This window comes from Acomys minous, assembly GCF_964271855.1.
Source record: "Acomys minous genome assembly, chromosome: 10".
In the NCBI taxonomy this organism is placed as follows: Eukaryota; Metazoa; Chordata; class Mammalia; order Rodentia; family Muridae; genus Acomys; species Acomys minous.
The window spans coordinates 35,835,115-35,863,063 of record NC_140491.1 but is presented as its reverse complement, the minus strand read 5'-3'; the positions used below and the strand labels follow the sequence as shown (position 1 = coordinate 35,863,063).

Below are 27,949 nucleotides of genomic sequence, written 5' to 3'. Positions count from 1 at the left end.
GCCAGTACAGAAACCATATTGGATTTTGAGGCCTTATTACAAAAAAGTGCCAAGTATCTCATTAGTAATTGCTTTATCTTGATTACTTGTGGCAACAAGGTTATTTTAGATGTATTGAGTTATGTCAAGCCTATGGAAAAAATTCAAATTGTGTGTGTGGCTTGAGTTCCATTTCTGTACTGTTAATGTTCTGTGGTGTGTTCACAAGCAGTCTTAGGCTTTTTCCCTGTCAGCCTAGCTGGGTGGTGGCCCAGCTCTAACCCTAGACTTCCTTAGGGCAGTGGTACGGATAGTGATTCCTGTAGGCAGACAGTTAATAACTTAACGCATGTGTGTGTACACACACACACACACACACACACACACACACACATACACACACACACACACACACACACACACACACACACACACACGGTTTTGTGTTGTTTGTTATTTGTTCGGTTTTTTATTTGTTCGGGTTTTTTCTTAGTCAGCCTCCTTCCTGGAAGCCCTTTTTTTTCAGATGCAGCACACTTCCTGCTCTCCTGCCCCCAGGTCAGACTCCAGTGGCTGGTCGCCTTTAATCCTTTCACTGTTGGCAGCTTGTGTCAGAAACTGAGTGTTCTGCTGAACTCTGGAGACGGTGTGGCAGAGGAGGTCGTGTGTGGTCGGTGTTCCGTCCCATCCTGTGGTGCTGTCTCCCATCCCATCCCGTGTCCTGTCTCCTGTGCCTGTGGTGTCGTGCTTGCAAAAGCCGGCGTGTGCATGTGTGTGTGCGCGTGCGTGCGTGCAGCCTTTGGAGTGGGTTCTCGAGGGTGAGTGTGCACTGGGAAAACACAAGGTGGATGTGAAGCCTGGGAAACTCCTGCTTTGGGAAGTCCAGCAGCACACTCACTCGGCTCTTCCCCTTGGTCTGCTTGCATTTTAGGGCCAAGGGGAAGTCCTGCTTGCTGACTAAAGTCCCAGATAATTCCCAGCCTCGGTGAAAAGTTCCATGTTGGCCCAGAGGGCCCCGGAAGGATGTGTGTAATTGGACAGCCAATAGTACGGTAGCCCTGGACTCATTGCATTTTTTTTTGGTCTACTCTGTTTTCTGTTTTATATTGAACCGTTAAAAAAAAAAACAATTTACACGGGAGTAGGCATATGCTGAATGCTTGGTGTACACAAGCTCTGTGCAAAGTTAATTAACAGAACAAACTCCCAAGACACCCAGGTAGCAGCTACTATTTCCCTGTTTGTAGATGGAGCACCTACCAGTAGCTGAGGAGGACCAAATGGGTTGCCCTGGGGTGAATTGGGCCTCATTTGGTTTGTACCACCATTTGTTTTGTGTCAAGGTGTCTGCTGGGGGTGCAGACTGGAATATGATTAGCTTCGGGGCCCCCGCACCATCAGGGCTGAGGGCAGACAGTTCTTTCTGTTATGCCTTTTCGGAAAAAGTTGCTATTTTTATTTGCCTTTTGTTTTGTTTTGAGTTTTTTGTTTTTTGAGACAGTCTCAGTATGTGGTTTAGGCTGGCCTCGAACTCATAGCAGTCCCTCCGCCTCTGCCCTCCAAGTGATCACAAGTATGCGCCACCGTGCCTGGCTCGTCATGGCTCAGGGCTGTCTGGAAAGGGGTGATGTGAGTTCTGGGGTGCCCTACAGCTGCTCGCCTGGAGTCAAAGCTTCTACTTCTCTTTAGCTTGGCATCCTATTCTCTGAGTGCCAGGTTCTCCATCCCTCAGAATGGGGGAAACTAAGAAATCGGTGAGAATTAAAGGGGACACAGGCGGACAGAGTATATTAGGCATATCAGGTAAGTGACAGCTGGCCTTCATAATGATGCTCTTACCGTGAGTCACAGTGATAAAATGTTGCATTATAGTTCGAATGTGTTTCTGTTTAAAGGAAACACAGTCAGAGCATGCTCCTGCGCCTATGGACCTGGACCTGGACCTTTGTGCTTGAGAGTTATCATTCAGCCAGGCATGGTGGCGCACACCTTTAATCCCAGCATTCAGGAGGCAGAGGCAGGTCGATCTGTCTGAGTTCAAGGCCAGCCTGGTCTACAAAGGAAATCCAGGACATCCAAGGCTACACAGAGAAACCTTGTCTTGAAAACCAAAAGTAAAATAAACTAAAATAAAAACTAGAGTTATCGTTCAGCGTTGGGCTCTCATCTGGGCAGACTTCATTCCCACTAGGACCTTTTTGTTTGTTTTTTGTTTTTGGTTTTTTGAGACAGGGTTTCTCTGTGTAGCCTTGGCTGTCCTGGACTCACTTTGTAGACCAAGCTGGCCTTGAACTCACAGCAACCCACCTTCCTCTGCCTCCGGAGTGCTGGGATTAAAGGCGTGTGCCACCACACCCGGCCCCCACTAGGATCTTAAAGGCATTTGCTGGAAATACTTTCAGAGCCCTTTTGGAACTCTTTAAGGGGAGTATAAAAGAAAGCAGTGTTACCTAGGTCTTAAAGTTGGGGAATCTGGGAGCACACTCCGTGCCCATTATCCTAGAGAATCTCTTTTTAAAGAATTAAAAATCAAACAAACAAACAAAAAAGCTGGACATGGTTTAAAGGTGGGCGCCACCACGCCCAGCTTGACGGCGCTAGACTTAACCACAAGAAAGTGGGCAGAGGCTCACAGCTATCCCTCAAAATATGTCACCTACAGAAACTCAGGGTCCCTTGTGATGTGAAGCTTGCTTGACCGAGGGGATTGCTGGCTCTGTTCCACGTGGATAAGGCAAGCTCTAAGGCTGCCGTAGCAAATTGGGTGTTTACAGCCCTTCAGCCAGTTAAAACAGGACCTTATCTGTCCCTGCACCAGACTCACATTGACACGTAATGTCCGTATAGGCAAGCGGGGTGTGGGGCCATGGCATATGTGTGTAAAGCAAGTCTGGCTTCTGGCTTTTAATCAGTCCACCAACTCCCTAGTTTGTAGCAAGCTCTAGTCATTCCTCACGGCATCAATAATTCAGGGGAGCCAGCCCAGGTCTCAGCCCTGGGACCCCAGCCTCAGGAAGGCCACTGTGCAACCCCAAGTGTCCTTACACCAGCCACCGCTTCCTGAAACCCTGGCAGGTTCTCACAGCACTAATTCCTAAACCTTGCAGTACATCAGAATTACCCAGGAGCTTTGAAAAGGCTGGGAGCCAGGCTGCACCCCAAACTACATACCACCTAAAAGAACAGCAGAAACCTCACGTGCTGCCCCCACGTGCAGCCAAAATAAAGAAGCAATGCCTTTGTTGATGGGAGAAAAGTCTGGTGCTGGTGCTGTTACATACCTAGTTGACTTCTGTAGTGTCGTGACTAATGCCGCTGTCATCTTTGGGTCATCCAGGGAAGTTCACCCCAGTGGGCCTATGTGATGAATATGTGGTCTTGGGAGTGGGTAACCATTTTAAAGTGATGCCCAGATATTTCATGCGTAAATACTTCCTGTGTATCGCTAAGAGATAGTGACCCCAAGTAAAACTGTATCACTATGCTTAAGGAGACAAATAACATGTCAGTTGGCCTAAAATTGCCTCACAACACACACACACACACACACACACACACACACACACACACACACACACACACACACACCTTGTTTCAGTCATTTGACTTTGACCCTGGGGTAAAGACTGTAATGGTGTACACACAAGCGACGGTGGGTGTGCACATCTGGAAAGAGGTGTCTGGCACCTGGCCCAATTGATGCAGGTCTCCTGCCTACCTGAGCCCTTCTGGAGGGTCCTTGCTAGCTTCTAGAGCAGTGGTTCTCAACCTTCCTAACACTGAGAGCCTTTCATAAAGTTCTTCATGTTGTGGTAACCCCCTGACCATAACATTATTTTCACTGTAGCTTCATAACTGTAATTTCGCTACTGTTACAAATCGTCATGTAAATATCTGCTATGCAGCAGATCTGATTTTTGATATCTGTGAAAGGGTCATTAGACACACACCCCCAAAATGCCCAGAACCCACAAGTTGAGAACCGACATTCTAGAGGAAAGGCAGTGCTTCTGCCTGAAGGCAGGTGCTTCTGGTAAGTTCCAGATCCCATAAGGATGCCAGAGGAAAGACTCACTTTCAATTCAGCATATGTATGTACCTTGAAGGTAGAGTGCCTGCCTAACACGCAGGAAGCCCTAGGTTCCTCCGACCCCCAACACTCCATAAATCAGGCATAAAAGCATAATCCTGTAGTCTCAGTACTTAGGAGACAGGAGAAGCAGAAAAAAGCTCAAGGCCAGCATGGCCTAGTACTGCCTGCTACAACTCTAATTTTGATTTCACTGGGATACACCACATGGCATCATATAGAGTTGTCATTATAAAGGTTAGCTGACACCTGATATGCCAGATACACTCTGTCTGCCTGTGTGTCCCCTTAAATTCTCACGGATTTCTTAGTTTCCCCATTTTGGGGCATAGAGAAACTATGGCATGATGACCCACTGACGGACAGCTCCAGGCTCCTTACAGTGTCTTTCTTCGTAAGGTTTATTTGTTCCATTGTTGTTGTTGTACAGGGTCTGCATGTGTAACCTAGACTCCTAAAGTTCCCTATCAAGTGCTCAGATAACTGGTCTGTGTCCCCAGCACATCCAGACAGAACTTTTTCAAGTGGCAGATGCCGGGATAACTCCAGATTGAATAAGGGTCAGGGCGAGGTGGGGTGAGGCGGGTTTGTCAGGTGAAGCCAGGGATGGAGACCCAGGCACCCTGTGACCGAACTCCCAGTCCTTCCTCCAAGTTCTGTTGAGTGTCTCTGACAGTTTCTAGCCCAGAGCTTGGGTGAGGATGGATTTGCAGCTGCGGTGGTTTTTCTCTCTTCCCGTTCGTTCTGTGTCGCAGCCAGGTGGTTAGCAGCAGGAAGCATACAGCTTGATATTTAAAGACATCCCTAATGTTACTCACCTCATGATGGATCTTGCAAAAAGGGGATGGGAAAACTCAAATGCTCCTTGATAACATGGGACTGGGGGGTCACTGATGGAGCGCTTACCTTCAACCTGCAAAGGCCCTGGGTCTCATGTCTCCAGCGCCACAAAAAATAAGTGATCACTAAGCGAAATCATGGTATTATCCTTATAGTCATATAGTATGTGCATGTGTGAAAAAAATGACTGGGTTGTTGGTGTTCCGGTATAGAAAGATCAGAGAGGTTTAAAAAAAAAAATCAAGGTTCAAGGGTTGGAGAGATGGCTCAGTGGTTAAGCGCATTGGCTGCTCTTCCAGAGGATGCAGGTTCAATCCCCAGTGCACACGTCGTGGGTCACAGCCATCAGTTAACTCCAGTTCCAGGAGATCAAATGACCTCTTCCGACCTCCGCTCTATACACTCACATGGCGCATAGATACGCATGCAAGCAAAACAACTCATGACACATAAAATAATCAACTTTTTAAAGTCAAGGTTCAAAGACTTAGAAAAGGATGCTGTTTTGGGGGAGGTGGTGTTTTCGTAAGCCCTCCCACTTCTACTTCAAGGGCTGGGACCACAGGCCCCTGCCGCCACAGCTGGGTTGATGCCCTGCTGGGGACGACCATTCCCAGAGCTCCTTGCTTGCTGATCAGATGCTTTCCACCTGAAGTAAGCTACATCCCTGCCCACCCAAAAACTTAAAGATGGCTCCTAGGGTCTTGACGGGTGGGAGAAAGGATGCTGCGGTAGAACCCGCCTGTCACACTTTGACTTATGAATCAGAGAGCAATCAGCTAAAAGAATCCATCTGTGTTTAGGTTGTCAGATAAATTGGTGGTTTTATTCTGTCCCAGTTCAATGTGTGTTATAAGTTCTGACCACTGCTTGCTAAAACACCCCAGAATCTGCTCCACTGTGACCCCAGCAGGGCTGGGATTAACCAATGGAATGTGACTCCTATTCCTCCCATAGTGCCTTGCCCGGCCACAGAGGATAAATACTCATTCTGTTTGGAAGCCCTCGGGCTTTTCCCTTCCTCACCCTGAAACACAAACTGAGGCAACGGCATCTGGAGATTAACCCTCTGCAACAGGGAGGCCACAGAGCTGAGCCCCGCAGTGTGGTTAACTGCTGTTGCAGAGGGCTCCCTTTGCCCGCCGACTGTCTGGCGGCTTATCTGTTGGCGTCCGGTCCACCGAGTTGATAGTGTGTGTGTGTGTGTGTGTGTGTGTGTGTGTGTGTGTGTGTGTGTGTGTGTGTTTGCTTCCAGCTTCTGAGTGGCAGCAAAATGGGTCCCACCCTGGTAGCTTGGAATGTTCAAATGTTGAGACTTGTCCCTCTGGGTTCATTCTTAGCAGCAGAGCTCACAGGACACAAACAAATGAAACCCCGAGGAAGCCTTCCTCCCTCCTCAGAGAAAGAAAGGCAGAGAGGATTTCGGGGCAACAAAGGACATCTGGGAGTGGAAACCTTGCTCAGAAGTGTTCTGAAAGGCAGATTCAGTCAAGCACAAAACACTTTTTGTGGTGCGTTCATTCATGCTCCAGCGCCTGAGTCTTAGCCTGAGTCAGTGGAGCCCACGGTTGCTGCCGGTCCTCCCTCTGTTATTGCTTAGTACTTGGCGTTTATGTTAGTGAAAACTCGAGAGCTGTCTTTTGTAAATGGCAGCTAAGCGAAGAGAGTGGGTGAACCGCCTCTCTGCCTTCAGCCCTTGAGTAAGTGCCGCAGTGGGTAGCTTCTGAGTTCGTGCTGATCAGGTGAGAGAGGCTTACTCTCCCAGCAGCATCAGCCTTTGTTTGTTTTTCTTTTTCTTTTTCTTTTTCTTTTTCTTTTTTCTTGTTTGTTTTTTTGTTTTTCGAGACAAGGTTTCTCTGTGTAGACCAGGCTGGCCTCAAACTCACTCCGCCTGCCTCTGCCTCCTGAGTGCTGGGATTAAAAAGGCATTGCGCCACCATGCCGGGCACATCAGCCCTTTTTGTACAGAGTTTATACACAGGGTGAAAAATCGCCCTGTCGGTGGCGGCTCTTGAAGCCTAGCCGCAGCAGCTGAATACGCGGTCGCACTCCCTGTGGTGCTGGGACAGCCAGTGATGGAGCGCAGATGAAGTAGCAGGCTGACATTTAGGGCCCCCGTGGTGGAAGGTGAGCTTGCCACATTATCCGGTGTGGCAAGACGCCGGCCGGTGACTACCTTCTCCTCGCCTCTCGTTCTCATGCTCTCTTTGTGTGTTGAATCTGCAAGTTAGTTAGTTGTGTGTGAGGCCCCTGACAGGCACCCATCTTGACTACCACATTGAGCGAGCTCCGTTCCTCCCTCCTCACTTACCTTACCCTTCTTGCTTGTGCTGGGAATCCACAGAACCTCACACATGCTCCCTCTTCCCCCCCCTCACCCCCCCCCCCACCCCTACCCCCGCCATCTACCCGTGAGCTTCAGCCTCAACAAGTTTCCTTGGTTGTGTGTTTCTGTTTGTTTGTTGCTTATTTATAGGTAGGGAGTGAGGGTGGCCATGTGTGGAGGACAGAAGAGAACTTACAAGGAGTTGCTTTCTCTTCTTCTACCACGTGGGTCCCAAAGATCAAAATCGGGTGGTCCAACTTGATGGCAGGGGCCTTGACCTGCCGTGAGCCATCTTGTCAGCCACTTGTTTTGGTTCTTAAAGGGGTGGGGTTTGAACGCAGAGATGCCGTCCATTTGCCTCTGCCTCTTGAGTACTGGAACAAAAAGGCCTGGACTAGCACATCACACCAACCTGTTTTTGAATCAGGCTCCCCTAGGAACTCAGGCTGTCTTCAAATTGGAGAGCCCTCCCTACGCTGGGGCTTGCTGGGGTGCACCACCTAGTGTCAAGTTGGAACACACCTCTCAGGTTTGTGCTCTGCCCATCTCCGCTCTCACATGCTTCATCTCTGCCCCCCAACACTTCACGGGTGTCCCCTCCCTCGCCTATACCCATGTCACGTACAACCAGTGACAAAGCCCCACCGTGGCGACTTGCAGCGCATAGGACAAGCTTGCAGGCTTTCCAATCCCATGAGTTTTGTGTTGTTTACACCGATAAATTATTAAGGAGCATGGCCGAGAGTTCCCAGGAGAGATTGACCAAATATCTAACTAGTCATTTGACAAAGATGGCTTTCCTGATGGCAGGTTCATTCTCTTACGAAACTGCCTGAGTCTTAGATACCAAGTTTTATGCTGAACGATCTCAAGGGTTGGGAGGTGTGGGGATGGGGGGGGGGCACGGCACAGATTTTAAAAAAAAAATGTTTTGAGACAGGCTGTCACCTCGTAGCCCTGGCTGGCCTGGAGCTTGCTCTATAGACCAGGCTGGCCTCAAATTCAGAGATCTGCCTGCCTCTGCCGCCCCTGTGCCAGGATAGAAGTGTGCATGCCATCCTTTTAAAGGGGGGAACATGTGTGGGAGCCAGAGGAAAACTTCTCTGCTTCCACTTGGTGAGTCCTGAGGCTCAAACTCAGGTCATAAGACTTGGCAACAAGCCCCTTTACTCAGTGAGCCATTTTGCCAGCCCTGTTCCTAGACTTGTATTGCAGCCCTCTTCCTAGACTCCCGCGCTCTGGGGAAGTGAAAGCACAGAGTGAGCTGGTCTGATCGGAATGGCATCCGTGATCAGTGTGGTTTGAGATCAGCTACCACATACATGGGGACACTCATCCCCTCGGTACTTTTATATATGCCTTTCCAGGCTGTGAGCCTGCCCCATCCCCTTAACTTGACATTCTAGCCCTAGATACAGGTTTGGTTTTCGTTAGCCCAGGTCCCCAGGGATTCGTGCTTGGCCCTGTATGGCCCTCCATATGCCTGTCCTAGCTTTAAAGGGGGGAAATTGGTTCTCCCTTGGCTCCCCTGTGGTTTTCCAGAGTGACTTGTCCCGAGCTTTTGGTATTCGTTTTACTTCTCCCCCGCCCCTCAGGGCCGGTCTGTATACTGTGCTGTGCCACAGACCCTGTAGAGGGCATCGATGCACCAGCGCCAGCCCATGTCTGCTCCATACTGACCAGAAACAGAATTGATGAGCAAGATGCTATCTATCACCTCACAGAGTGGACATGGGCTAAGTGTGGGTTCCCTTTGCCTTTCTGGGCTGCCTCCCGAAAAGGTCTTCTTCACATCCTAGGGTCTCACGAAAGGAAACAGAACGGCTGTTCGGGACAATAGTCTCTGTACATCTGGTGAGCGTAGGCTTTCTGGTGGTGGCTAAGCCAGGCTCTTGCAGTGATTAACCCCAGAGAACCGGTTAGACATAGGTCAGCACCACAGGATACTAAACTTACCTCTCAGGAAGTCTATACCCTCTCTAGCTGTCATCCCTGCCCCAACCCCTCCAACCCCCCACCCCCCACCCCCACCCCCTACCCCCTGGGCTATCCTGGCTGGATTGACTTTCCAAAGATGTTGCTAAGTGCCGGGAAAGCAGCATGTGTCCACCAGAGACACAGCTTTCCTCACTCACCCCAGGCTTCTTCTGTGCCCTAGCAGCTGGCCAAGTCTTTGTTTTCAAGGGAACACAAGTGAAGGCAGGAGAATGGCTTCTGTTCAGGTTTTCCCTCCCAGAGCCTGGTCCCAGGGGTCCCTTTCACCTGCACTATCCGTTATTGTGTGGAGTCATCCTCCCCCCCAAATAAACAAGTTTTCCTGCCAAAGAAAATGTGCATCACGATTGGATGCAGGGATGTCTCGGGGCCTTCACTTGAGGCCTGCTTTTCATTTCCCTGGCTTGGCACCCGTCTCCTTTACGAGGCCCCTTTTTTGCTGGCGGCAACAGCGTTGTACGGCCCTAACTTCCTATGGCCACGGGCGGCTTTATTAATGCTACACATGGCCACTCGGCCTCCTAGAAAGCATCGTTCATTTCTGTTTGCTCAGTTTCCTTGAGGGCTCCTTTCTGATCATCTTTTCACCTCTTGGCTTCATGTTCCAGGGATCCTGTGTGGTTTCTACATAGCGCACAGATGTGCTTGGGGAAAGGAGGCATGGCTGTGGCCTTGCACACTATATAGCTGGTGGACTAAGCCCTGCAGTGGGAAGGGGACTTTCTCTGAGCAGTCAGGTCAGGGTGCAGGAGCAATCCTACTGTAAGGCAGAGTAGGCTCTTCCCGTTATACACTACGGGTCCTGGCTCATGAGGTGTAGAGGACCAGAAATAACATTTGATTATTTGGTTCCAAATTGGAATGTTTAGCAATAAGGGACCAATGGCTTCTTTGTATATTGCCCTGGTTGTCCTGGAGCTCACCCTGCAGACCAAGCTATCCTCAAATTCAGAGATCCACCTGCCTCTGCTTCCTGGGTGCTGGCAACACCACTGCCCAGCATTTTTTTTTTTTTTAATTTTTGCTGACAGGCAGTCTTACAGAGAAAAAAAATACACACACACAGACACACACACACACACACACACACACAGACACACACACAGACACACACACACTGCTGCTCACCAGGAGTCATCAGACTAAAGTCTTAGCTAAGAGGATCACTTCTGGCATAGCTGCTTACGTCTGGCTTTGCACCTCTGGAATATGGTACATACATACATATACATACATTTTTTTTTTCAGTTGAGTGTGATGGCTCCAGTTTCCCCACCCCTGAGAGTGGAATTCATACACTCTGCGAGCATCCTCATCACTGCTGTATATGTGAACTAAGAACATTTTCTCTCTATGTCCAGACCCTATGCTAAGCCTTAATGGTAGTGGACACACTTAGCCTATTCCCAACAGTTTTGAAGTCAGGAATTCTTCAGCTGCTACATATTTTGGCAAGAGGAGCCGATTTTTGTTTCCTGATCTCTATTTGTCCCCTAACTGAGGTAAATACGCCTGGCTTGGCTCCTATAACATTTTACACAGATAACGAAGCACTGTGGTTTCAGTGTGCAGTAACTGCTACAATAGTTTATTGCCAACTGTGCCTAGCCCTGCCACCCCCCTCCCTCGAAAGTAATTTTTTTCCTATGTGGCTCTTTCCTTTAATAAATATATACACTCAGCAAAATGCTGTTTTATATATTTGTGAACTACAGAATAAAACACTTTATGGAGTTTGGTTTTTTTCATACTCGAGATGAAAATAAGGTTTGATTTTTATTTAGTTTTGGGTTTGTTTATTCTCCCAGCCCACTCCCCCTTTTTTGAGGCAGGGTCTCATGTAACCCAGGCTGACCTCACACTTGAGTGAGCCAAGGGTGACCTTAAACTCCTGATAATCCTGCCTCAGTCTCCAGAGTCTTGGGATTACAGCTATGCCACCACACTCAGCTAGGAATGATGCTTAAGTAAACATAACGTTTTATCCAAAAAAGGATGGACTTTTGGTTATCCATAGTATACGCTTATCTTACAGTAAGGAAACCAAGGCTTAGAGAAGACAAAGTAAGCCTTGATTTTGAGCCAAGGCACCTGGGTTCCAAGTTTATTTTGTTCTTACAGAGTGTCACTTACAGGGCATTGCTGTCCATGATAGCTTTTGGATCTTGACATTGGCTTGCATTTGGCTTTTAACAACAGAATGCGTATAACTGCTTAAAAGGAAGAAAAAAAAAACTTGACAAATTCAGAAATGGCAAGAACCTTAAACTGAGTCTGTGTGAGGCTGGAGAGACGGCTCAGCAGCTTAGAGCCCTTGCAAATGACCCAGCTTAAGTCCCTAGCGCCAACACAGCGGCTCACAACCACCTGTAACTCCAGTCCCAAGGGAGGCAGCACCCTCTATGGCCTCCTGGCACTGCACGCACGTGGTACATAGACACACATGCAGGTTCAACACTCAGCCACATATCTTTAAAAAAAAAAAAAAACAGATGGTGTTAGCACACACCTTTAATCCTAGCACTGGGGAGTAAGAGGCAGACAGATCTGGGCTACAAAGTTCTACAGACTAGTTCCAAGGCCAGTCTGGTCCACAGTGTGAGTTCCAGGACAGCCAAAACTATAAAGAAAAACCCTGTCTCAAAAAACAAAAAACAAAAACAAAACAAAACAAAAACCAACCAACCAACCAAACAGGTCTATTCCAAAAGTATAAGAAACCAGGGGGTGGGGGCCAGTTTGCTGCGTTTCTCTTGGCTTGTTTGCCTTCTTGCTGCCCATGCTAGAAAATGAGCTTGTCAAGGGGCCCAGAGTCCAGAAACACCCCAACTGACTTCCATGGTTTCAGATCTAGTACTCTGAAAGCAGAGAGAACACCTGCACCTTAGAATGGCCACTGTTGGGCCAGTCCGCTCTCGTTAGAAACACCAGCACTGGCCTGGACTTCTCAAGGATTCTGGTAGTACACGAGAGTTGGTTTTGGCCTTTGGTTCCAGGGTTAGCCCATCATGGCAAGGTAGGCATGGCAACAGGCATCCAGAGCTGGAAGTTGACATCACACTTCCCTTTTTTATAATGTCCCCAAGCAGCAGCCTCAACTAGGAACCAAATTTTCAAAAGAACCAGGCGAGTAGAGAGCATTTCTCATCTAGACCACCGCAGCTGCCAGCCCATCCTCCTCCTCCTCCTCCTCTTCCTCCTCCTCTTCCTCCTCCTCCTCCTCCTCCTCCTCCTCTTCCTCCTTCTCTTCCTCCTCCCAGGTTTGGGACTCTCAGCTGTCTTAGATAGGACCAGAGGCCACTCTAAATGCTCCAGTGAGACTGCATAATTGCACGTTCAGAGTTGACTCCTGACTAATGGTGGTGGTTAGCAAGAACATTCCTCCAGCAGAAATACCCATTAAAGATGGCCCAAACAAAGTTTGGGTGGCTTTTCTTTTTGTAGAAACTGGGATCTGGAGAGACGGCTCCACAGTTAAGAGCACTTGTGGCTCTTGCAGAAGACAGAGGGTTGGTGCCTAATCCTCACGTAGTAGCTCACATAGCTCCAGTGTTCGAGGCTCCAACACCTTCCTCTGCAGGCAACAGGTGTTTACATCCATACACACACACACATACACACACACACACACACACACACACACACACACACACACACACACACTGAATTGGCTGGGCTCAGTGTCACAAACCTTTAATCCCAGTACTCAGGGAGACAGAAGCAGGCGGATCTCTGTGAGTTCAAGGCCAACCTGGTCTACAGAGTGAGTTCCAGGACAGCCAGGGCTACACAGAGGAACCTTGTCTTAGAGGGAAAGAGAAAAAAAGTTACATTTTACTCAAGCTAATTCTTTCTCTCTGTGGATACATATATTTACTGTTAGGTTTGTTTAGAGACAGAGACAGAGGGTGTGTGTGGTTTTTTGAGACAGGGTTTTTTTGTGTAACAATCCTGGCTGTCCTGGAACTCGCTTTGTAGACCGGGCTAGCCTCAAACTCAGAGATTCTCCTGCCTCTACCTCCCGAGTGCTGGGATTAAAGATATGTGCCACCATGTGCCACCACACCTGGCTTTTTAACATGGATTCTAGGTGCTGAACTAAGATCCTCAAATGTGCAGTAGATCCTACCCCTATTTTTGTATTTTTAATTAGTGAATTCTGACTTACAAAAGTCTCTCTCTCTTCTTTCTTTTTTAAGGTCCAGTGTCTTATGTAGCCCAGGCTAGCCTCAGCCTTACTATGTAACCAAGGATGATCTTGAACTGCTGATCTTTGTGCCTCCCACTTCTCCAGTGCTGGGATTATAGATGTGTTGCTGGATTTAGTTTACACATTGCTGGGCTCTGTGTATGCTAGGCAGGCACTCTTCTAGCCAAGCTGCATTCCTAGCTTCTAACTTATAAAACACTCTAATGAGCTGTAGGTTTCTTTTTCTTTAATGCCTAATAGAGACTCCTTATGCTAAAGAGGTATCTCTCACCTCCGTGTGACTCCCTGTTGCATTAGGGCCAGTGTATATAAAGTCCAGAGTTGTGATGGAGTGACTTGCTGTCCAGTTTGCTGTCCTTAGGAGTCCTCGTTTTGGTCCCACACTCCATCCAAGACATCCTGGGTTAGTGAGACTTGACATGCCATGGGGCTGGCCTACCTGGTTGTGGCCAGTTTACAGTCCATTAGACAACAGCTTTTGAAACTTGGGAGTTGACGATTGGCTGAGGTGGCTGTCAGTTTCAGGGCCTGAGGGAGGGACACTGCAGAGGATCTCGACCTTAGTGGGACCTCTGTTCCTGGAGTTGGCTTGTCCTATTTTCATAGTGCATCCACATGGAGATTTGGTGGCTTTACTTGCCTGCTAAACAGAACCATTGGATCCCCCCCCCCCCCGCCCCTCGGCTATGAGATCAAAGCCCCGTTCTCCAGATGATTGGAGTGTGAAGTAAGTTGAGCCAGCAACTGCCACCTTACATAGGGCTTTGTTGGTATAAGGGACAAGGATGTAACTTACATAAGTTCTCAGGGAACATTGCCAAAGCCGTACAAGGGAGCTGGGAGTGGGCGCTTCTCCTTCACGGTGGCGCTAACACTGAGCTCATGAACCAAGGCTTCAGAGCACAAGCCAGCTCTCATCAGCCAGCCTGAGGAAGAGGGGGCAGTACCCGGCATTCATTCCAGGCATCGATGGAGCCTTCACAGTGCCCTAAGGACATGTGGGTCACCAGCTGGAGGACTTACTCAGCTTCAACTCCCACACCCACCGAGTGTCAGGCTGCAGATGTCCTCCCCCACCCTGCCGTCGTCCCTCCCAGTCCCCCCTTTTAATGCCCCCCCACCTCCCCACACCCTGCCGTCGTCCCTCCCAGTCCCCCCTTTTAACGCCCCCCCACCTCCCCACACCCCACCCCCGTCCATTCACATGCATGGAAGCTTCCTGCCCGAGTAAAAATGTGCCTTGTTCTGGTTCACATTGCATCCTAGGGACTTGGGGGGGGGGGGCGGGGGAAGTGTGTAAACATTCCGTGCAAACTTTCAAGGATAACTCAAAAGAGAGAAAGCTATCAGATACAGTAGTTTAATCCAGGTTTTGTGGTGGGTAGTGGTTCTTCAGCTTTGCACTACTGATTGGGGGGGGGCGCGATGACTGAAAATATTTATAACAAATCTCATGTATCGTTTCGTGTCACCCCTAACATACTTCAGTAATTTTAATTTCTGAGACAAGGTCTCATGTATCCCAGGCTGACCTCAAGCTCTCTATGCAGCTGAGGGTCACCTTGGACTCCCCCCCCATACTCGGTCTCTACCCTCCAAGTGCTGAGGAGTGTGCCACCACACCCAGGTTTGTGCAGTGTGGGGAACCGAACCCCAGGGCTTGTGCATGCTATCTGTGCAAGTACCCCCAACAGAGGCACATCCCCAGCTCCCCCATAGTATTATTTACTTACTTACTTTTGAGAAAAGGAAGGTCTCAGGGTACAGCCCGGGCCTCAAGCCCTTGCATCAGCTCCCCGAGGGCTGGAGGAGCACTAGAGTATGTTGCTATGCCCACCTCCAAAACTATTTTTAGGTGTACGTGTCTTATAATTCCTGTAATTGAATCAAGCTGGACGGGGCCACGAGCACCTGCAAAACTAGCATTTAGGGAAGCTGAGGCAGGAGGATGGCGAGGCTGAAGTCAGCCTGGACTGAGTAGCTAGCGAGTGGCAGCTTGTTACAGAGACAATGCAGGAAGTCAGCAGGGTCCTTCCTGAGGCTAGCCTGGCTCAACCAAAAGCTTCTGAGGGACAGGTCCTTCTTGGTTCTTGATCTGAGCAAAGTGGCTGTTTCTTGGTTTGGCAGGACGATGAACAGCTCACACTTGTGGGTCTACAGACCGAATTCTCAGGTACTGAGCCGTGTATGAACTCAGCTTCAGTGTGCATTTCAGAATTTTGTCAATGATTGATCATTGTGACTTACAGGAATTTTTTTTTTTAAAAAAAAACAATATTTTAATTGAAAAAGCATCTGTCAGCTGTCAGGCTCCCAGTTTCCACTTTGGAGAAGCAGGATGTTGAATGTGGGTAATGACACAACAGGCCTATAAAATGCGGACTCTAACCCTCCGATGACTCATCCGGTACAATGCAGTATATTTGTCAAGGAGACTGAATCATATATGGGGGAAAGTACTTCTCCAGCAGCCAGCTGGTTCTCAGGTCAGAGAGAGGATCCATTTTTATCGGAAGCTTTATAGTAGCGACGATGCTAAGAGCCAGCCCCTGGACTCCAGGATGTAGAGGAAATGGCATCTCCGGGCAGGTATGTGCCGACCGTGTCCTGGGGCTGTAGTTTCTCCCCGTCCTCCTTCCGTGTTTAACCTTTCCCCATTTGCCTGTAACACGGTCTTCAGGGAGAAGAATGATTCTCAAGAGCCTGTGGGGGTGCGTGTCGGTGTGTTCACTCACACGCAGAAATAGATAGCCACCGATCTTCCGGCGGACATAGAGTTTCTATTCGCCCTTTCTGAATCTCCTTAGAGATTCAGCTCCAAATGGCTTTAACTCGTCGTTTTATATTAATAAGTTTTAAAGATGCTGCTTCGGAACAGCTTGCAGGGACCAACCACCCTTCTAGACCAGTAGCTTAGAGTGTTGAAACAATGAATAAGCAGAGGGGGCATTTGAAGGGTATTATCTGGTGTTAACAGTTCAATTATGAATATCTCTTAGTATCGGATTCCCCCACCCCACCCCACCCCCGACTGCAAGGAAGCTTTATTCCCCTCCTAGGTGGCTATGTTTATTTTTGCAGATCACAGTTTGCTCGAACTGAAGTCGGTGCATTAACTTTTCCAAGGTAGAAGAGAGAGGAAGGGGCGGGGATTTGGTAGCCACATTTAATTATAGCTTCCACATGACCTGAAGGGTCATCCCATAGAATTGGGAGACTGTGGCTGCTTGTCTGACCCTCTCTCTTTCTTCACTCACTAAATTTAAACAATGCCCGGCTAGTGAAGGCACATGCCTTGTTTATTTGAGTATATTAAACATTCCTGTGTGTGTTGACAGACTGTTCGGTGTCTCCTCGTATTTTTTAAGGACACTTTTTAAGTCCTACTTGTTTGGGACACGTGCTGTGCTTAGTTTATATCTATCTGTTCTGTGTCTGCCTTGCTGGCCGCTCTGTCCATGCTGGTTGGGTCAGGACCTGTAATCCTGCTGCCCATGCATTTGCCTAAGAGGAGGCATCGGCAGCACGCTCCCCTCTGCTGTGTAAATCCTCCTGTCACTTGGAGAGCATCAAAAAGATCTGGAGTTAGCAAGCTGGAGAGCGAGGCAGGCTTTGTTGTGGAACCCATAGTAATGCCTTGTTTTCTTGAGGTCTGTGAATTTTAAGCTCTTGGTAAATACATTTCATTTATTTGTTTCAGCACATTCAGAAATTTTGGAAGGAGTTTATTGGTATGTTCTGTTTGTAGATTGGTTTGCAGATTAAAGTGTGCTCTTTTTTCTCTTCCTTCCTTCCTTCCTTCCTTCCTCTTTCTTTCTTTCTTTCTTTCTTTATCTTTTTTTCAGAATAGCCAGCTTGTTTTTCAAGACAGACTGCCTTTAAATTTCATTAATTTTACATTCTATAAATGAAAGCCACCTGTTATGCCGTAACTTGCTAATTATGGTCAAAGACGATAATGAGGAAGAATAGTGTTTGGAATATGTGGGGGTCTGGCTAAAAATTTCCCTGCCCACATCTGTAGTGCTTATTTTTGTGTGCATATGTGCGTTTATGTATATATAGTACACATTCAATAATAGCACTTGCTGATATTAAAAGTATTTCGGATTCAAAATGGGAGCCCTTCTCCTTCTCATTGAGATTTTGTTTCGAAGCCAGAAGAGCTGCTTTAAACTTGTTAATTTGGCTAGAATTCGTATTTTTGGTACCGTTAGAGTAAATGAGGTCCCCCAGAGTGTTGGTGAAAGCCATACTCAATTTGGGGTGTACTTTGTCAAAAGCTCGTCCAGCACAGTGGCCCTTGCCTGTAATTTCAGCATTCAGGGGGCTGAGCTAGGAGGAGTATTATAAAACCCAGGCCAGCCTGGGCTACAGTATAAGAACTCTATCTCTCTTGAAAAACAAGATAGGCAGAGGCAGGCAGATCTCTGGGAGTCCAAGGTCTGCCTGGTCTGCGTGGCCAAGTTCTAGGCCAGTCAAAGCTACCTAATGAGACTTGGGAGTCAAGTCTTGCTATAATTAACTATAATGATTAATAATAACAGAATTGGGTTTTTTTTCTATCTTGACAGAAGGATGGCTCATCTTCTCTGAGTTCATGGAAACATAAGGTTCAATTATGTCACATTCTCTCTCTCTCTCTCTCTCTCTCTCTCTCTCTCTCTCTCTCTCACACACACACACACACACACACACACACACACACATACACACACATCCTCTAGGCTGAAAAAAATGAGTTCAAGCACTTCCTTTAAATCTCTTGACTTGTTGGCATTTTCTATGGAAATGTCCTGGTTTTCCCTTCTTTGTCTCACTGGGACAAGCCCAGGTGCTGTCCAGTTCTTCCAGATTTCTGCTGTGTGTGGCTGCTGCTGCCTGAGGTACCATCTCTGCTGAGCACTGAGCCATCGGCCCAGCGTGGCCATGGCCTGAGAGAGCTACAGCTGCTACCAGAGGTCTCAGACTTCAGGTGAGAAGTAGCCAGTGGATACTGACTGAACTTGTCACTCGTGTTAACAGGCGTGTGCTGGGCAGTTACGTGTGTAAGCACTTGGCACCCTGGCTCAGCCGAGTCCTAACTCTGGTCGCTGAAAGAATGTTCCACTCCAAGAGCCACTTGATGGTGGTTTTGGTGGCCCTGTTTTTTGTTTTGTTGTTTTTCGAGACAGGGTTTCTCTGTGTAGCCTTGGTTGCCTGGAACTCTCTGTGTAGACCAGACTGGCCTCGAACTCACAGTGATCCACCTGCCTCTGCCTCCCAAGTGCTGGGATTAAAGGTGTGCGCTGCCGCTACCACCACCAGGTGGTGGCCCTGTTTTATAAGCCAAGTCAAGCGATGTAACTGTGGACAAAAGATGTTCTTTTCCCACTCTGTTTCTTCGGAGGTGGCAGTCAGGGAGAGAGCATTTATTCTAAGATGTCATAGTGCCCAAGGTATCTTAGCTGGACAGTCAGCTTCCCAGTCTTGGCTGGTTGGGAGACTCCCCTCCTCTTAGGATCTATTAAAGTTATATTCACACTTAACGGCTATATGAATTCAGTAACTATTTCATAAAAACAAGCTAATTTAAAATCACTATAGACCAGCTGCCAACATTTAAAAATACTCACGTGCTTTACAGGGCCCTGTTTCTGGAGTCTGCAGTCTGCTCCCTTGCTGGTCACATGTATGTATGTATGCTGAGAACATGCCTGGCTCCCACCAGAGGCTTTTTACCTATGCATTGCCTATGTTGTGGCACACATGTCCCGCTTCTGGAGCGTGTGCCCTGCGCACACACTTGTAGGCAAATCTGTGCCGTTATTTGGAAATCGTCAGTTTTCTGTGTAGCTCAGAGAAGCCGGAGGCAAGCACAGCACGGGGGTGGCGTGGATTCCTGAAGACACAAGCCCCGCCCTGAGGAAAGCGCAAATGGGCCGCATGCCCACTCTTACCTAGCCACTGTGGCCTATTCTTTTTCCTGGGCTTTCTTTCAGGTTTAAGTTTGCTAGCAGTTTGTCCCTTTAACAACTAGATTGTCTTGGGGTGAGCGTGGGACAGTGTTGGGAACCTCGCACGTTTCCAGTTGAGTTGTAAGTGCCAGTGCTTCCTCCGCTCTCTGTGAAGGAGCTCTTGGCTTGGATTATTAAGTGGAACCTCTTGCCACCTCTTCTGAGAGTGGCATGGGGAACTTCAGCAGGACGCTAGCTTCAGTTTCCGCTCACAGTTAAATCACGCAGTTGTAAAGAATGGACCCCCCCTTCCCGCTCCCACCCTCCCCCTCCCTTTTCCCCTCTCTCCTCTCCCTCCATCTCTTCCCCTCTCCTTTTAAACACTTGCTCCCTCAGTTTCCTGCCTTGCTCTGGCCCCAGGGGTGCTGTGCTGGACTGGGGGCTCCTGCATTCCGTTAGATGAGCACAGACAGCGTGTGTCATGGAGGCTGCTTGGGGAGGGCGATGAGCAGAGTTAGCGTCTGTGGGTGGGCATGTGTGTGTGCCTTCTCACCACAGCGCCAAAGAGCTGCAGTGTGCAAAATCTGGCAGGAACTCGTTCCAAAGAAAAATCAAGCCAGTCTTCCCCCGTCCCCATCCCTATCCCCCCCCCCCCCCCCCCGAGTAATATTAAAAACATGGCTAACTCCCATGGGGGAAAAAAAATAGAAGCGTTAGAAAACTCCTATAATTGCTTTTAGTAACCTTTAAAAAACTGAGATCAGATGACATAAAAAGGGTCTGGTCATAAAAATGTCCTGGGGGTGGTGGTGTCTGTTGATTGATTATTTGTTTATTTATTTATTTATTTATTTATTTATTTATTTATTGGTTTTTTGAGACAGGGTTTCTCTGTGTAGCCTTGGCTGTCCTGGCTGGCCTCGAACTCAGGTCGATCCACCTGCCTCTGCCTCCCGAGTCCTGGGATTAAAGGAGTGCGCCACCACGCCCAGCTGTTGATTGTATTGTACACTGTTACGTGTTCGTTAAGAACGCTGTTGTCAAGGCTGGGGAGGTGGCACAGTGGTTTAGAGCACTGGCAGCTCTTGCAGATGACCCAGGTTCGGTTCCCAGCACCCCCTCGGGGACTCACAACCTTCTGTAACTCCAGCTCTCTGGGATCCGGCCCTCTCCCTAGACACTAGGCACACATGTGGTGCATACATGCAGGTGCTCTCACACATCCATAAAATAAAAATAAGTTAAAAAAAAAAAAAGAAAATTAAGAATGCTGTTGTCTCTGAGCTTAGAAGTTGTAGTGCTCACAGTGGGGGCACAGTGTTCTGTTTAAGGCATCTGATGTTTGAGATGATTTTATATAAGAAAAGCCATTTTTCTGTCAGTAAGGCCAATACTTGACAAGTTCAAGTTGTGTGTGACCCTCCTTGCTTGCAAAGGGTAGCCTTGGGGTCCACAGCCTTGTAAGTAGCTCCTGGAGAGGGTTCTGCGCATGCGCTGGTTGTCTCCTTTGTCACTGGTGATGTTCACTCCTTACAGACTTTGGGAACAAGCCTCAGTGCAACCCACACTTTCTGAACTCAAGTCAAGTGGCTCCCTCACTTCTCAAGGTACCTTCGTTTCATTTTTGACAAAAACCAAAATTCGGGGCCAATGAGATGGCTCAGCAAGTAAAGGCACTTTGCCTCAGCTCCTGCGGACCCACAGTGGAGAGCGAACCAGCCAGTGGGCATTGCCCTTTGATATCCACATCTGCACTGTGACCTGAACAACCCTCCCCCATACACGCACATGCTTCTCCGCCCCGTGCTTACAGTTTACCGTGCTTTTTAGTGTACAGCGCAGGCAGGGACAGTGACTACGTGCATTCTAAGGCTCTAGGCTACTTTCACTTTGTAAAACTGAAACCTCACGTGTGGCGCTTAGCTTTCCCTCCGCCTCCCTCCCATCCCAGGGCAACCACTGTTATACTTTCTGTTTCCATGGCTTCTAGATAACAATATAGAGTGAATAGAGTAGTGGTTTGTCTTTTTTTTTTTTTTTTTGGAGACAGGGTTTCTCTGTGTAGACCTGGCTGTCCTGGAGCTCACTCTGTACACCAGGCTGGCCTCAAACTCAGAGGTCCTGCCTCTGCCTCCTGAGTGCTGGGATTAAAGGCGTGCACCGCTGCCACCGCCACAACCCATCGTTTTCCTTTCCTTGGCTGGATTATTTTGCTTAGCTTTCTCAAAAGTTCAGCCCATGTTGATTCCTTCTTTATAAAGACTGAATAATAATCCATTGTGTGTATTCTGGACGGAATAAACAGACACTTAGATTATTGTCACCTGTTGGCTTCTTGTGAATACTGAAATGAAAATGTGTTTGAAATAGTTTTTTGTTTTGTTTTGTTTTGTTTTGTTTTGTTTTGTTTTGTTTTGTTTTTGGAGATAGGGTCTCTCTGTGTAGTCTTGGCTGTTCTGGGCTCACTTTGTAGACCAGGCTGGCCTCGAACTCACAGCGATCTGCCTGCCTCTGCCTCTGCCTCCCCAGTGCTGGGATTACAGGCGTGTGTGCACCCCCCCACCCCCACCCACCCACCCACCCCCCCACCCCCCCACCCCCCACCCCCCCACCCCCCGGCACCGCACCCAGCTGCTAACGCTGACTGTATGCAGCCATACAGGATGTGCCTTCGTAACATGGTGTTGCGTTTAATCTGGTCTTTTCAGTTTACAGAACTTCCTTGTAGACTTACCACTGGAGGAAACCACTGGAGACAGGTGGCTTACTTGTGGTGCCTTAGGAATTGTGATGTCCCAGAGAGCCAGGATGAAGGCCAGAGAGATGGCTGTCTACAAGGACCGGCTGCCAGGCCTGATGACCCAAGTTTCTCATTCCTGGAGTCCACATGATAGAAGGGGAAGAGCTGACTCAGGCTGTCCTGACTGCCAAACATTCCTTCACATACATCCATAAATAATTGGTTTCGGTTTTGGTTTTGGTTTTTCTGGGACAGGGTATCTCTGTGTGACAGCTGTGGCTGTTCTAGAACTCTCTTTGTAGGTGGCCTCAAACTTCAGCGAGATCTGCCTGCCTCTGCCTCCTGAGTGTTGGGATTAAAGGAATGCACCATCACGTCCAGCTCATATTTAAGTTTAAATAACAATTTTAATCTTTTTTTAAAAACGGAAGAGTGAGCCGGGCCCAGTGGTGCACTCCTGTAATCACAACCCTTGAGGTGGCAGAGGCAGGCAGATCTCTGTGAGTTCAAGGCCAGCCTGGTCTATAAAGAGTTTCAGGACAGCCAAGGCTACACAGAGAAACCCTGTTTCAAAACAAAAACAAAACATCTAAACAAACAAAAAAATGGGAACTGCTAGGACGGTAGTGTGAGAGCTCAGCCTCTCTATCTAGAACGGCACCATTGCTAGAGAGATGGCTCAGTGGTTAAGAGTACTGACTGCTTTCCCATAGGACCCAAGTTCAATTCCCAGTACCTGCAAGCATGGTAGCTCAGCTCACAACTGTCTGTAACTCCAACATATGACACTCTGACACAGGCGTACATACAGGCAAAACACTCATGCGCATAAAATAAAAATAAATAAAAAAGAACTTCCTATCTCTGACTCCCATTACATGCTTTCATCAGTGCGCATATTTATTTCTAAACCAGTTTTCATGCTCTGTGTGTGTGTGTGTGTGTGTTCATGTGCGCTCGTGCGTGTGTGTACACACATGTGCATACATACACTGGGGATTGAACTCAGGCTTTGTACATTCTAGGCAAACACTTGTCTACTGGGCTACATTTCCAGGCCCATTTTTCTTCCTCTTTTAAGACTTCCTTGCTCTGGGAATTTTATAAACTAAATAGTGACTGATGGAGTAGAGGGGCTGAGCCTTTGCTGTGGTCATGGGTCTTGGTGGTGTCTGGTCTTTTTCTGTTAAAGGTACTCTGCTGCATTTAGTACTAGTCAAAGTTTTCTGCTTCTTCAGGATGTTCAGTGGCTTGTGTTTGCTAATTTTTTTTTTTAATTCCAGAAGTTGAAAAAGAGACCTCAAGAGCCCTTTGGCTTCTGCCCTCTGTCTTGCATATGTGAAGGCTGTGGCTCAGGAGTAGAGTTAGAGCATCACACCCAGTTGTGAGGAGGGGGGTGTGTTACAGGATCGGTCTAGTTATACTCGTAAATCCCAAGTGGAATGACCTCTGTTCAGGAGAACTGGCCAGGATGGGCCTGCCCCACCCTCCAGCTGCTGCTGCCCTGGAGTTAAACTGTTAGCAAGTCCTCTTCACTAAAAATTCCTTCACAGCTGTTACCTACGCCAATAAATCTTAACAATCCTAACAGCAGCAATCCGATGGCTCTTCCCCACAGCATGGAGCCCTCTGTGTGTAAACAGTGTGGGCAGCGGTGGGGACCCCCCCCCATCTGTCCCCCAGGGTCAGTAACATTAAACAGTCCCTTTCCACCGATGTGAGGGATGCTACTCAGATGCCCCCCTCCCCCCCCCCCCACCTGAGTGAGGGGTGCTACTCAGATGCCCCACCCCCATCCCGTCCTTTCTAGCTTAAAAGGAACATGTAACCAACTTGCTTAATGTCTCTTCAGCCACATGACTAGAGAGCTAGCTGCCTCTGGGCTGCCTCCTAGCCAGTGTCTGCTGGGGAGTGGAGGCACTCCCATCCCCCACCCCCTTCCTTCCACCCCACCCCCTTTCCCAAGAGCAGATACCTTGATCAAGTTTCATTTGTTGCTTATCTTTTCTTCCCTAGTAAAGGAGGTGACAGAACCCTGGGTGAAAAGGACATAAATGAATCACTAACTCTTGCCACCCAAAAGGACACCCCATGGGTGGATCTGTCTAGAATATAAAGTGAGGCTCGTAAAAACCCTGACTGCGGCTTGTGGGCCCTGCCTCTCTTTCCTTCCTGTGGGCTAAATTATCACCTTTTTGTTTGGAGCAGATCTTAAGAAGGACTGGCCTGTAAACAGATTTTGTAGGTTTTGAATTTGGTAAAGTAATTTCCTGACCTTTTGACCGTGGGAGAGGGGCAGGGTAGCAGGAAAAAGAAATTCACCGGCTTACTGGACGGAAGTAGCCAGACTTTTCAGGGCACTGTTGACAATGTGGAGACCTGAATTTCACACTCATCAGCCACTGTCGATGGCTTTTTGCTGATACTCTGCTTCCTTTGCTTTCACCCAATAAAAATCAAAGTAGAGAAGGAGACGCCAAAGTTCAGAGGCCATGGGTTTGCAGCCCTTGGCCAAGACTATTAACTGTAAGCAACTCCCTATGCCATCTGTGCTTTTTTTTTTTTTTTAAGATTATTTATTTGTTACATATATAAATTATATTCACACCAGAAGAGGGCACCGAATCTCATCATACATGGTTATGGCCCACCATGTGGGTGCTGGGAACTGAACTCAGGAGCTCTGGAAGAACGGATGACACTCTCAACCACCAAGCCATCTCTCCAGCTCGTGTGTGTGTGTGTGTGTGTGTGTGTGTGTGTGTGTGTGTGTGTGTGTGTGTGTGTGTAATTGCTGGCTTACTTTTAATGTGGGAGTCCATCCCATTCCGTGATTCAGCGTCTCTATTAACTGGCCTTGAGGTTTAAACAGGACCACCAGTACGGTTTGGGCAAGAGTGAGGGGAAGCCTGGGAGCATGAGGGATTTGAGGTAAAAAAGGAAGAGAGAGTTTTCTCAGGGCTGGTCAGTTTGTTTATCTTAAGATGGAAATCTCTTAGATCTTGGATAATTGAAGGCTGCTGACCGCTGACCCCAGGCTGGGCGGAGCACAGAGACAAAGGCTGAGCCCGAAACCTCAGTTCAGCTTTGACCCTTTAACCTCTCACAGCTGTCTTGTCCTTACTGTTTTCATGTAGTCTTTCTGAAACACAGCCCGGTAGGGCACATACTTAGTCTGTAAGAATTAGACGCATCTTTTTTTTTTTTTTAACTTAAATAAAATCTTATTTCCAAAACTGCCAATGTCAAAGTTGTTATGTTCTAGTGGTTTCTGGACAAAAAGTCTGGCCTCCTTCTAATTCGGTGTATCGAATATTAACAAACTATTAGAATGAAGTGTTTCTGCCATTTCCCAAAAACACCTGTGTTAACATTTTTTAAAGGTTGTATAATGATGCTGTGGATTTAACATCATGGCAGGCACTGCAGACACAGGTCGTGTTTGTGGTCCTAGAGGAACTGGCCAGTGGCCTGGGCAACCCATTTGGGGGAGGGGTAGAGCACCATGCTGGGTGACTTTGTCTCAGACCTGTAAGTCCCACCTTGGGTGGGATGGAGAATTAATTACTACTCAGTTTCTAAAAAGAATTACCCCCTCCCTTTTTTTTTTTAAATTTTTGATTTCCATTGAATTATGTTTTCTTTTTTCTTTTCTTTTTTTCTTTTTTAATTGTGGTTTGCAGGTCCTTTTGACTCTGATGGACTCGAGGGCATCCCAGGCCAGTGTTTTCAAACTCAATAATTACAGGTGCTGTCCTCAGCTGAGATGTGTGGCTGTTACAGGACAGGGGTTCACCCTTGCCTGTCCAGGGCCACTTAGGGGTGAAGAGGCCTATATGCCCAGGGTCTCTGCTTCCTGGGGCCCCAGGGTAGAAAGATAAACTTTCAGCTGTGAAGATTATTAAAGCAAAGAGTCTCTTTAGATTTTCAGGAGAAGGGCCTCCCTGCCCTGGTAGCCGCGTGTACAGCGTATTCAGGAAAGCACCAGGCCTTCTAAAATAAAGCAGTAGAAACAAGGAAATCGTAAAAAATCACTCAATCAGGGTTTTTCCTCCCTGATAACTTAACATCCAGAGGGTGCTCAGGAAAGCCACAGACACCCAAGAGCATTGTAAGTCACCTGCCATAGGCAACGCTTCTAACGTTACCCGAATTTTCCAGGTGCCAAATCCTTTTCATTTCCCATCAACGCAGGGTTTCTCTGTGTAGTCCTGGCTGTCCTGGAACTACTTTTATAAACCAGGCTGGTTTGAGAGTATCCTGCCTGCCTCTGCCTCCTGTGTGCTGGGATTAAAGGTGTGCACCACCACCGATTGCCCAGTGAAGGTGTAGGTTTGGTAGCCCTTCCCCTCCAGACCAGGTTTTTCACCGTTGTTTTCTTCTGGCCAGGGTGTGCTACAGTTTGCGACAGCATGGCAGACCAAGGTACAGCAGATACATTCAACATTCGTGTTAAGAGCCGGGCGTGGTGGCACACGCCTATAGTCCCAGCACTCAGGAGGCTGAGGCAGGCAGATCGCCGTGAGTTCAAGGCCAGCCTGGTCTACAAAGGGAGTGGAGGACAACCAAAGCTATAGAGAGAAACCCTGCCTTGAAAAACCAAAAAGGAAAAAAACACTCATGTTAAGTGCAGTACAGTGGAGTTAAGTAACCAACACAACACTGTAAACTGCTGCAAAGGAACCCAGGCTAGCAGTTCATGAGAGAGCACCGAGTGTGAGTTCACAGCAGCACACACTTTCCATGTGTGATGCCTGTGAACTGGCGCCCTGACTAAGGGCTGTTAGGAGCCTGACTTAGCACTTACCTGAGGTCCCTGGTTGCCAACTTTCCCCCCGGGCCTCTTCAGTCTCTGTAAAATCCCTGGATTCACTTCCAGCCACAGCACGCAGCAGTAGAGAGATAAGGGAAAGACCACACTGGTTAGTGGTACACTTGCAGGTACATGCAGTGCCCTTCAAGCTGTGGCTTCGCTGTGCCCTGAAGGTGTAAGGTCAAATTGGAAAAACGTATTTACGGCAAATTGTGATATACTGCACAGTACAGCCGTGTGAGTGTGCCCAGCAGCACTGTGGTAGGCATCTAGTTTCTCATCAGGATTGCTAGTCTGTAAGACAGGAGTTTGCAGCTCCTTTTAAAAATGGTTTCCTATTAGAATTTCAGTAGAGTCAGGCATGGTGGCACATGCCTATAATTCCAGCACTCAGGGAAGCAGAGACAAGTGGATCTCTGTGAGTTCGAGGCCAGCCTGGTCTACAAATAGAATCCAGGACAGCCAGGGCTACACAGAGGAATCCCGTCTCGGAAAATCATCATCATCATCATCATCATCATCATCATCATCATCATCATCCGCCTGGACAAATAGTAATAAAAAGCCTGGACAGTCCAGCCTGATGCTCTAACGAACTTTGACTTGCTAGGAAGGATTCATAGTTGAGTTTGACTACCCAATTCCGTTTACTCAGATATCGGTTGTGCTGTCCATCCTGGATACTGGAGGGGAGGGAAGCTCCAGTGCTGCACTGGCGAGTGCTGCACATGCAGGACGCTGCCCACGTGCTCCAAGGAAGCTTACACTGCCTGTTTGTCTCTGCAAGTGTGTATGCTTGTGTGTCAAGATCGCCATACACTGACCTCACCCTCCAAGTGTAAATCGAACACATAGGTCACTGTTTCTAGGTTATTGGTTCAAGGCTACAATGGAGTTTCATTATGTTTTCTTTTGTTTTGAGACAGGGTTTCTCTGTGTAGCCTTGGCTGTCCTGGACTTGCTTTGTAGACCAGGCTGGCCTCGAACTCACAGAGATCCGCCTGCCCTCTGCCTCCCAAA

At 48.1% G+C, this 27,949-nt stretch overlaps 1 protein-coding gene across 2 annotated transcripts in view; it reads left to right on the top strand.

Moving 5' to 3' along the window:
- SPRED2 (sprouty related EVH1 domain containing 2) overlaps positions 1 to 27,949 on the top strand; it is a 103,534-nt gene that overhangs the window by 40,898 nt on the left and 34,687 nt on the right. Inside the window, exon 1 of one of the 2 annotated variants that reach the window (XM_084799278.1) lies at positions 15,882 to 16,029. The exons of the other annotated variant lie outside the window; for it this stretch is intronic. Coding sequence (XP_084655404.1) covers positions 16,013 to 16,029 — 17 coding nt within the window. The 5' untranslated portion in view covers positions 15,882 to 16,012. Of the gene's footprint in view, positions 1 to 15,881; positions 16,030 to 27,949 lie in introns of those variants that run through there. 2 annotated transcript variants of the gene reach the window in all.